At 36.5% G+C, this 12,195-nt stretch overlaps 1 protein-coding gene across 1 annotated transcript; it reads right to left on the reverse strand.

Annotated features, from left to right (window-relative positions):
* Positions 1-2,230: 2,230 nt before the first annotated feature.
* Positions 2,231-7,327, reverse strand: LOC141633507 (large ribosomal subunit protein uL1c-like). Its single transcript, XM_074445968.1, has 7 exons — positions 6,320-7,327; positions 4,926-5,105; positions 4,749-4,803; positions 3,503-3,630; positions 2,935-3,018; positions 2,705-2,830; positions 2,231-2,613 (listed from the first exon to the last, which is right to left on the reverse strand). Exons 1-7 carry the CDS (start codon positions 6,656-6,658, stop codon positions 2,476-2,478), a joined length of 1,050 nt encoding a protein of 349 aa, XP_074302069.1. The 5' UTR covers positions 6,659-7,327; the 3' UTR covers positions 2,231-2,475.
* Positions 7,328-12,195: the final 4,868 nt, after the last annotated feature.

Raw genomic sequence — 12,195 nt, forward strand, 5'->3', positions numbered from 1 at the left:
GGGTTCGCCCCTCTTATGTTCCAAAAAATTGTACCTAAATCATATTCTAAGCAATTGCTCTTACATACGGAGTATATGATAACTATTATCTTTGGCTTATTTTAATTTAATTTTCACAAGCCTTTCTACTCATATCGGATAAGATAATATAATCATGTATGGAGTAATAATTATTATATGAATTATATGAACTGGTTAGAATAAGTTAGATGATTACAATAACAAAGTTAGGGTAAGAACAAAATAATCATGAAAGAACAAAATAATCATGAAATTGCATAATACGAGGTTTGTATATTTATGCTCAAAATAATCATGAAATTGCATAATAATTGAGGAAAATACAATATAACATGTTAACACATTTACGTCATTTAGTTAGGGTAAGAACAAAATATCCATGCAATTTCATGAGTTTTCTATGAAGCTTTTCGTTTTCTTTTTAATTGTTACCTAGCGCAGCACATAACGCTTTTGTTTTCTTTTTTCATCGTTAGTCATTATCTAGCACATAACGCTAACTTATGTACTACATTTATTACACCTCTTCAATTATTTGAGTTGAATACGGTCAAAGTTCGTCTTGGACAGTGGTAGAGTTAGGGAGGGGCTAGTTAATAATAATAGGGTTAGGATATGTAATTTAAATAATTTTAAATAATTAAGAGTACTGGATAAAGGTAAATATGTCATCGTATTGTGAAACAATTTTACTTTTGTACATAAATTTCGAGTCATAAATGTAATCGTTGTATATATAGCCATGATACTGAGTAGTATGTTATGTTCTTAAGCCTTCAGGAGTGCAGGCCATGTAACAACCCCAGAAACTCATAATCCAATCTGCACATGAAAACACAAAAGATTGAAACTTTCACACACAAATCGATCAAACAACCCAATAAAGTTAACTTTGAGTAACAAATAACAAAAGAATCGAAACTTTATGCGTAAATTAAACAACCCAACAAAGTAATGAACTTGAAGTATCATAAAAGTATAAATCCATCACAAAAATGAAGGAAAGTATAGCTTTGAAAAATATCAAACCTTTAGCTAGAAGATGGGATCGCAGAGATAAATTTGCATAAGAAAAACCAGTTAAAGTGGTCAACGTTGATGAACTGTTTTTGTCTTTCAATTTTTGGTTGAATTAGAGTATATATAGGCTAACAATTTATCAGATGATATTTGTAACCAATGCAACTCTATCATCTCAATAAGATAAAATTTGTTTTGTTTTGATAAAAAAATTGTTTTGTTTTGAAAAAAGCCTCTTATATATATACTAGATTTAATTGTAGATATTAATATCGAAAAATTAAATAAGTGATTTAATAAAGTTGGAGTCTCCCATAATGCCTGAAAAAAGCCTCTTATATATATACTAGATTTAATGTTTGTGCGATGCACGAGCCTCTTGTCTGGAGCTTTGGTGATGACGCGAATGGCTCAAACAAAGAATACCCTCGGAAAATATCCTATAATCTAAGCACATTTCACACTCTGAAACAATCCCATTATATAAAAAGACAATTTATTAATTAGCACTAAATAAACAATATTTTGATATAAATGGACCGTCTCAGGTGTGAAACCTTGTTATTCTTGAATTTATTTAACAATAATTATTGTGAGAGACGGGTGTTTCGGAGTATGTATGGATGTTGGAATTGTGAATGGGTTGAGCATTTGCATATTTGATTGTCTTATTGTTGTATTATTCTTGTTGTTTAGATATTCCTACTCAACCATTTACCAAGACATAAACAAGATGGATTAAACCCCTCCCAAAATCGACGAAACCCGAACAAATTCGGGCAAAAGACGCCTTACCGGGGTGGGGGAAGGGCCCAGGGGTCGGGGAACACACCCCGAAGCTGCATGCAAGACCGAGTGAAACAGAGATGCCGGAGATCGTAGGGGACATAGGAGGCGCACCGATCAGCCAACCACAAACGACATCGGAAAAAGGAGATGTTGAGCAGCCAAAGGGAACCGTGAAAGAGCGGAATCAAGTGTTGGAAAAAGTGTTCAAAAGGTGCGATGATCGAGCGTCGGAGATGGGCCCATCTCCGGCAAAAGGGTCACAGAAAGTGGGAGGATAGAGAGTGGAAGGAGGCGGCGGCGGAAACAAAGCGTCTTAGTTTTTTGGGGTTTTTAATACATAACTTGAAAACTTGAAATATTGAGTTTTATTTTAAACAGTGCAAGATGAAAGTGGAAATAATTAAGAAAAGAAGCAAGTACTATTAACTTACCTCATAAACTTACGTACAAATCGTGTATTGATACAATATTAAGGTAAAACGTCACGATCAATAATATAATGCTTAAGACGATGTTACAAGTATTTCCTTTTTTTTCATCCTGCTCGAGTGGGTGCGTTCAGTAACTCCAAGATGACTTAACTGTCACAACTTTTAGCATGAAGCCTAAGCAAAAAGTCGAAAAACAAAATCTACAGACAGCTAACTACGCATTTGATTGAAGTTTGAAATCGAGCACTTCCCTGATGTTTAATTTAACAGACGGGCCCATTGACGAGCTTATATGAGCGCTTTTCCAGTATATTCCCTTTGCACCCGATGGCTTATTAGCCTCCACCGATTTCTGGGGAACCATGATTACAGATTAGACATGCTAATAATATGGAGTCGTAAACGTGGTAAATTCATGTAGAAAGAAGAATGAAGATACATACAATTGTAGCAAACAGGTTTACTAGGAGATCATCTTCCTCAAAGTTTACTTTCCCGAAGGGTATGTGGACGATTCCAGTTTTATCAGCCCTGTACTCCACCTTCCCTTTCTTGAATTCATCTATTGCCTGCAAACGCACAATGACGCTTCTTGCTTATGCTGTACCAATCAGAACATAAACTAGGGAAACGATCTCCCAAATTGCATTGGTCGAAAATGATTTGGAAATACCTGGCGTATGTTTGCTGCAACAGTACCAGCTTTTGGATTCGGCATAAGCCCTCGTGGCCCTAATATTCTTCCTAGACTGGCTACCTGTAGTTACAAGTTAAAACGAGTCCAAATTAGTCAGGAATTAAGTTTCTCATGCGTCTGATGTACAAACCCAAATGGAAAACTCAAAACGCGCCCATCAACAATCCTTGCAACTGCTCTAATAATATCTTGAGAATTTAAACAATTCTTGGCAACTGACTTAGGAAGGACAACGCATGCTGACATGCACATAATTGACGACAAATATTCTCTCGAAATTAAAATGACCATCATCCTCGCACATGAATAGGCATGTAACAGGAAGTTGTAGCTAGGGCTCAAGTTGCATCATCCAACCAACTATCAAACTTTCAAGCAGGAGCAATATTAAAGGTCTCAGAGTTCACGCTTCAATGATTGTACATTTGTACTATAACTTATTCGGGAAAATATTGCACTAATATCACTGAATGTTCAATAGTATATAGCACAAGCAATAGGATTTAAAAGTTGAAAGCAAATAATGGGAGACTCCGTTGCTAACCTTAGGCATCATGTCTGGACTAGCAATCAATTTATCGAAGTCCATAAATCCACCCTTTATCTGTTCTATCAAATCTTCACCACCAACTATATCAGCTCCAGCAGCATTGGCCTCATCGACCTTGTCACCTGAAATATCAATTTTTTGGGTAAATAATTTTTTTTAAAGTCTATTAGCAGAAACACACCGCACAAGACTCAACCTACACTTATACTTAAGAAGACGATTATTTATCTGATCTTGAAAATTTCCAATTGTGGTGTCATACAGTGAATTTCAGCTTGCCGTTTACTAAGGTGGCATCCATGAAGTGGCATCCATGAAGTCGGAGAATCATCGAAACACAGGAAAACAAATCAGTTCAGGCTTTCTTTGCTTTACATTTTGGTTTTGTTGACTTGATGTGGATTTTTGAGAATTGATAGCATTTGACGTCAGAATCATGAAGGTGACCCCTTCAATCACTCCTTTGGCTCAGGATGATTGTATAATGAATACTCGAACTATAACCAATCAACTTAACCACATGGAATTTGTTCAACAATCAGAAATATTAAGCATAACTAGTATATCCAAAATTATAGCTTCAAGGACCAACTTTTGTCCACAGTTTCTTTAAATCAATTGCGCACAAGTCAAGACTTCTTCATGTATCCTGATCTACAGCTTGGCTTCTATTCAAGTAAAGAGCAGCCATAAAACTAGCTTCAGGAAGGATCCTATAAGACACTGTCAGAAATTAATCCTAATGGATAGCTATAGGCCTATAGCTACAAAAGATGAAACGTGGGCAGCTGACATTTAACAAATACTCCCTCCATATCTCTATGATGTTCCCATTTTATTAAAATACTCCTCACATATATTCAATAAATGGGAACATCATTAAAAAATGGACGAAGTAACAGATTAATTATTGAGACTAAACTCCATAGTTATGCAAGGTACCTATTGCCAATTTTAATCCTATCCTTGCAATTTTTTAGCGGTTATTGGATTTGTCAGGAACATGTTCCTAGTTAGGTTTTTTTCTAACTTATTCAGACCTAACTATTCGTCCTCTGCTCTCTTGATATGTTGTTGACAACACACATTGATGAGGGCAGTACAATACTTCCAACTGTAATGGTATGTAAAGTATCCACTAAAGAAATTCGAGGGAGAGAAAAAAATCAAGTGTCACACACAGCCATTACAAACATAATGTTGATTAGTTCAAGTAGCACGTGGACAAAATACTTCTTACCTTGCGCTAGAACAGCGACTTTAACTGTTTGTCCAGTCCCCTTGGGCAAATTCACCTACATACGAATGAATACCTTTAGCATAAATAATAGCTTCTCCTTACTCCACCCAGAAGAAAGGCCAGACAAAAGTGAAGGAACATGAAGCCTATTGAGAAGACTGAAGAGTGAAGACTCACAGTTGCTCTTAGTTGTTGATCATTGTATTTAGGATCAATATTCAGACGGAAATGAACCTCCGCAGTTTCTACAAACTTTGTGTTGCTCATCTGCTTCATCAAAGATATGGCTGTCTTCAAGTCATATTCTTGTTTAATTTCTCGAAACTTTTGAATTTCCAAGAACCTCTTGGACCTTGTCTGCCAATATATGGAGACAAGTTCAGTAAGCGTAAATTAGAATTCCTGATGACGATCATAACAATAAACAAAAATACTGGATATTTCTTTGCTATCAGTCCGAGTTCAGCCTAGTCATCCAAACATATAGAATGCGAGGAGCAATTTGATTTCCCAACTCCATTCCACTCTGAATGTATTCACCTCTCCAACTTCGGAAATTATAACGTGCAGGGGGATGAATAGATGCAACAATCAACTAACATCATAGAGCACACTACGCGGAAAAGACAATATTGACAAATCCCTCAAGTAAAGTGAACAGAAAAGGCAACTATCATAAGTTCATAACTAAAGACAGCCAAAATATACGATCAGGTTAATCAGCAGAATTCAACAGCATCGGAACGTACATAATCTTACACCTATGTTAGAAAACAAAGAGATGCTTTTTCCGAATGACCTATAACGAAAATTGGGTAGAGAATTGCATCATCCAACTATTGCCGCTCTTCATTCAGTATACAAGAAGACGGGTCATCATCCCACTGCATCAAGGGCCTAATACAGGTTACGAGTTCGGATGTAGGTAATCTTACCTCTTTGTTAGAAAACCAACCTAAGTTAGAAAATATCCCCTTTATCCTAATCATAGGATAGTATTTGTGGTCACGGAGGGAGTAGATAACAAAGACGAAACATTTTCAAATGACCCATAATTACAATTGCGAGAATTGCATCACCCAACTACTGCTACTCTTCAATCTTCATTCAATACAAGAAACACAGTCAGTTTAACAATTCATTTCGCTTTGTTCCACAGTATTCCTAGGGCAAACAATAGCTGTAAAATGAAGAACACCCATAATGCAGCAACACGAAAAACAATAAACAGTACTTTCCCATTCAAAGTTTTGCTGCATTAAACATAAGAACATTACCCCAGTGCCTCAATGGCTCCCGCAAATTGCAGGGTAACGGGTAGTCAGATGTACGTGGTCTTACCTTGTGTTAGCAACACAAAGAGGAATGACTCAAGATGAAAATTAAGTCGAGAATTCTTGCTGCAATAAACATATAAAGAAACAAAAAATGACATAAAACCTAAGCCAACATCCTTACTGCTAAAACATTACTACGTTCCAATCATCTGCTTCCATTTAATTAAAATAGCCGTCACAAAGAATAAAAACGGTAAACAAATGTTCGAGACAAAGCGAGTAAATAAGAAATACCCGGTCTCGCTTTAAAGACAAGGCAGCTTTGCCAGTCTTAGGCTTAGAACGAGTAACAGTTGCAACACGACCAGTCCCTTCTTCTTCGTCATCATCAACAGAAGTTTCAACCTCAGCTTCGGCCGCAACGGCGGCAGTAACAACATGAAAAGAACCAAACTTGGAAGTTAAAGTGTCAAAGTTGACACCTTTTTTGGTGAAAATTAGAGGGGAGAGAGTAGAAGTGGGGGTAAAAGGTAAATGGGTTTTGAAAGAGGGTGAAAAAATGGAATTTTGTTGGTGGAAATGGAAGGAAGAAGAGAGTGTTAGTGATGGTGGTGCAGTGGAAGTGGAAGCCATTGTTGCTGCTGTTAAGAGAATTGAAGGGGGAGTTCCAGTGATATAATCTCAGTGATAAGAGGATAAGAAGAAGGTGCAATCAATAGAGGCCCCGACTCGAACCGTTCGAAACTCGATCCAATAAAAATCCAACTAGAGAAATGAACCCGACTTGATTCGTGGTTAAACCGTTTCAGATCAAGTCGGATTGGGCGTATTAGTATACTTCTTGAGTTCTTGTTAACTCAAGTTATTCTGGTGTTGGTAAATTTAGGTGTATTTTAATCGAGTTATCTCAGGTATGGGTTAGGATTGATCATTTTGGGTATGGATTGATATTACCTAGGGCTGAGCGAAATCGGATATCTGATCCGAATTTCAAAACAAGATCGGATATCCGAATTTAAAAATTATCATTTTTTCCAATCCATATCCGATCCGAATAATTCGGATATCCGAAAATCTGGAATATGAAAATTCGGAAATCCAGATTTCGGAAACCGGATTCGATCTAGATTTAAATGTACAGTAAAAGTTTCACCGAGGTTTGTGGTATTAAGCTATTGGCAGACTAAGGCCCTGTTCTTTTGGACTGAAACTTATAGGATCGAATCGAATCGAACTTATAAGATCGAATCGAATCGAATCGAACTTATAGGATTTGAATCGAACTTATAGAATCGAACTTAATCGAACTTATAGGATCGAACTTAATCGAACTTATAGGATCTCGAACTAAACTTATAGGATCTCGAATCAATCGAATCGAACTTATAGGATCTCGAATCGAACTTAAATTAAGTGAGTATAGAATCGAATCGAACTTATAGGATCTCGAATCGAATCGGGACTTATAGGATCTCGAATCGAACTTATAGGATCTCGAATCGAATCGAAATTATAGGATCTCGAATCGAATCGAACTTATATGATCTCGAATCAACTTATAGGATCTCGAATCGAATCGAATTTATAGGATCTGAAGTTAACTTAAATTAAGTGACTTTAAGTCCAAAAGAACAGGGCCTAAAACTAAAGGCAATTTCAGTCCATTCGCATTTGCAACCCACTAAAAAAGGTAACGTTTTCGATCGTATAAATTACAAGTCTTGATCGCATAAATTACAAGTTACAAGTCTCGATCGCATAAATTACAAGTCTTAATTGCATAAATTACAAGTCTTTTATTACAAATTTCAAAACTAGTCTAAAAACCGCATAAATTAAACATAAAGGATTTTTTTTTTTTTGGTAATTTGATAACTTATATCTTGAATAACTCAAATTTTCAAATCTTATACCTAAGATAATTTTTTTTCAAAACTTATACCAAAAATCCTATTTTCTTCTAAATTTAATACCAAATGTCAAAAAAAATCTTGAAAAGACTTTTTTACCCTTACTAATTAGTCCACCCACCATTTATCCACCCCCTTTATCCATTAACATCCACATCCACCATAGCCAACACCACAACACAACTTTCTTCCTCGCCGATACCGCAACCACCCCCATCGGCGGTGCCTCATCACGGTCGGCGATCCCCTCTAGCTCTACCATCATCCCGTCGAACACCCTATCCCCACAAACAATCTTCTTCTTCTTCGATAATTATTACACTAGATTTATAACTCTAATTATGTTATGTGAATATTACTACAAATTATTATCATGGAGACCAATTAGCCATCGTATGTGAGCAGTGATGGGCATAATTAGTTGTGTGAGTAATTATTATTGATGCATTGGTGAACTATGATGGTCGATTAAATTGCCGGATTTGTATAGTGCAATAATTTACTAATTAGTTGCAATTAAAGACGCCAGTGAATCTTGCCAACAAAAAAAATACCTTTTTGTCTGACTGCAAATAACTAGTACGGAACAGATATTGGCTGATCCAAATGGTTCATTTATGACTATATGTAATTTAGGGTGTTTAACGGGATAAAGGGAGGCTAGAGGGGGTTGCCGGCAAGTGAGCAGTGATGGGGCGCCGCTAATGGGGCTGGTGGCGGTGTTGGAGGGGAAGAAAGTTGTGTTGCGGTGTTGGCTATGGTGGATGTGGGTGTTCATGGTTAAAAGGGGTTGGAGAAATGGTGGGTGCACTGATTGGTAATGGTAAAATTGTCTTTTCAAGTCTTTTTTATACATTTGGTATTAAGTTTGGAAGAAAACAAGACTTTTGGTATAAGTTTTGAGAAAAAGTTATCTTAGGTATAAGATTTCAAAAGTTGAATTATTCAAGGTATAAGTTATCTAATTACCCTTTTTTTAATATAAATTTTTAAAATTCGGATCGGATTATGATATCCGATTTTAAGAAAATCACAATCCGCATTCGATTCAGTTTATTCGGAAAAAACCGGATTAGATATCCAATTTAAATGGTATCCATATATTCGGATTTTTTTCGGATTTCGGAAAAAAAAGAAATCGGATCGGATAGTTTTTGCTCAGTTCTAATTGATAGTGAGACAATGAGAGAGGGAAGGGTGCTTCTTTGACCATTTAGACCGCTTCATTCGACTCAACAAAACTGACCAACTCGATATTTAAATTATGTAACATGAAAAAAATGACTTAATGTTCAGACTTTACACGTGCTTTTAACTCAGTTTATAACTTACGCTTGACATAGTTTGAATCACTCGACCCAAAATTTCTCAATTTAAAACAATTTAAAGTAATCTAGAAAGACTTTAAATGACTAGCACCCAAAAATTAGTAAATTTAAGGGGGGCTTGATCCAAAGTATTCCCAATTTTCACTTTCCAAAAAGTAGGCTTAATACCTCTGAATGTCATAGAGGGATTGAAATGCGAAATTCGAGTCATTTTATTTTGGGACCCCGTCAACTCGAAAATCATGAATAATAACCTTCAAAATCAGCGGAGTTTAAAAATATTTTTTGTTGGATACTTATCTAGAGAGCCATTATGTATTTAAAGGACTACTAGATGTTCAAATCCGAAAAGTCGGGTCACGAAATAGATACTTATCTAGTCCGTTAACTTGTCCTGAGCTCATTATTCTTCTTAATTTATGGATCGTGAAATCTATGTAAAACTTGGCCCATGTTTTGCTCAATCAATATACATCTAGAAACAACGCCTAAATGGAGACAGAATTTAAAATTTCGAAAAAAAAAATCCGATTCAAACCCGACTCAACGGCTTTGCAATAACACTACATAAAAATATCGAAGTATTAAGGCCCGGTTCTTTTCGGCTGAAACGAACTGAAATGAATTGAATGTAGTTGAGTTGAACTAAACTTAACTGAATGGAGTTGAGGTGAACTGAATGCAGCTGAACTAAGAGTTAATTTTGTGAAGAGATAAGCTGAACAGAACTGACTATAACCAAACTAAATAAAACTAAGCTGAACTGAAATGAGCTGAAATTAAGTCAGAAAGAACACGGCCTAATCATTAGAGATACTCGTCCTTTGGACTACATTTGAAGGTGCAAACATATAAGGAAAGGGCATGTTGGATATATCTGAAGCGAGGGGTTTTGTCATTTTCCAGTCTCACAGTAATTATACCATGTTTAACATGGACTTAAGGGCTACTCTTCCTACTACAAGATTTATGAATTCCAGGGTTCGTCTGAGAAATGGGAGGGGCATCAGAAATAGGAATAAGAGGGATTCTCCTGAAAGAGTAGTGGACTTTGATTTGGGAATTACTCTTGGGGGAGGATATTACCAGGAATGCTTTTTGCAGTCACTGCCCAACCTTTTGCCGCACCCGTGGTCTTTCAGGTGAGCAATGGGGGTGTGGGAGGAGAGGATATGAACCAAGGTCACGGTCAATGTGTACCTGAGGATGTGGAAATGAATGAGGCTTAGGGGTGGGAACTGTAAATGCGGACCTCCTTAATGGGGCTGGTCAGAATCAAGTTCAGGATGTGGAGATGGGAGGGATGCAGCAACAAGAGGGGATTGGTGCTGTTCAAAATCAAAATATCAAAGAAAATGGGATGCAAGATGCAAATGGGTTGCCTGCTGAAATTTAGGGGTGGCTAGGAGAGGAAAATGGGCAAAATGAGGAATTTCACAGTGTGGAGGAGAATTTTGACAATCAAGGAGACTTGAATATGGGACAACTGGAATACCTGAACCAGCTACATGAGAATGATCCATACTTGAATTATGCTGGTCAAGGAAATTTGAGTGGGGTCTTGGACCGTGATCAAAGAATCCAGGAGGAGATTCTTAATAGAGTTGAAGGGGATGTGGAGTGAGTGGGCAAGAATGGATGATGACCACAAAGGTTTTAACCAAACCTTTGATCCACCACCAAGAGGCCTACCTATTATTTATCATTATCCTGATGGTACTGCTATCCAAGTTGGAAATGAAAATCAAAATGAAAATCAAAATAAAGATCCAAATCAAGTGGTGGAACCTGATATGCTGAACCAAGTTGATCAGTATATAAATGAAGTAATCTTTATAAGTGACTCTGAAACTGAGTCTGCAATCTATGAACCTTCATTCCCTCTGAGCTTGATTAATTGAGACACTGATTCCCAAGAATCTTCCGAGTTCAACATTAGCCAGGCTATTAATTTGATCTCTTCTTCTGAAGACATAGATGAAGTTAACTCTGCTGTTGCCATGGCTGTTAATGCTACTGTTGTTGAAAATGATGAAGCTGCTGTTGATCAAGATGCAGAAACTGAAGAAGCTGTGAATACTAATCCAAATAAAGACCATTGTGAGGGATAAAGTTGAGGGTGGAGCACATGGGAGTAAGGGACAGCTGATGATATGTGTTGTTCCAGAATGTTTATCATCAACTTCAATTGCGAGAAAAGACAAGTAATTGCAGATTGGAACCTCTTCTCTATTGCCTTTGGAGGATATGCTAAAGGTGTGACACCCCGCAATAAAGCGGAAAGTATAACTAATAAATTCAAGCGGAAAATGTGAAATTTTGAAATTTTTATTTATTAGATAAGGTTTAATATGCGGGATTCACTAAAATTAAACGGAAAGAAAGTATACAAAAATAAAATAAAGGTTCATACAAATATGATAGTCAAAAATAGGGAAAATATATCCCACGAATGACAAGACGAAAATAGGTGAGTTTAGCAAAACGATAAATAAAGTCCAACGGTCAAGGTATCGCTAACTCACACATGTCTTCACCCCATATAAGCAACAACTAATACCTGTCATTCATGAAACATGAATGCCACAGTTAGTGGGGAGTAATTCAAGGTTCAGCCAACCACATTATATCAAAATCAACATAAGAAAGAACTCAATTAAGCAAGGCATAGAAGACAATTGCAAATAACTTGAATATTCAAAGACATGGATCAAACTTGTCAATTAAATGGAAGAGAGCAAAGTAGGCTAATACTAGCATATCATAGGTTCATCTAATCATGCGAAGCATTTAAATAAAAGGAAAACAAGTATACATTAATTAGACACGAGCACGCATTCCAAGGAAATATGACTGATAAGCTCATTATATTACTATCTATTTCGTTTATTTTATGCATAATAAGGGGCATTGTAAGCGGTTTTTGCATGAC

The sequence above is a fragment of the Silene latifolia genome, chromosome Y (genome assembly GCF_048544455.1).
Source record: "Silene latifolia isolate original U9 population chromosome Y, ASM4854445v1, whole genome shotgun sequence".
NCBI classification, from domain to species: Eukaryota; Viridiplantae; Streptophyta; class Magnoliopsida; order Caryophyllales; family Caryophyllaceae; genus Silene; species Silene latifolia.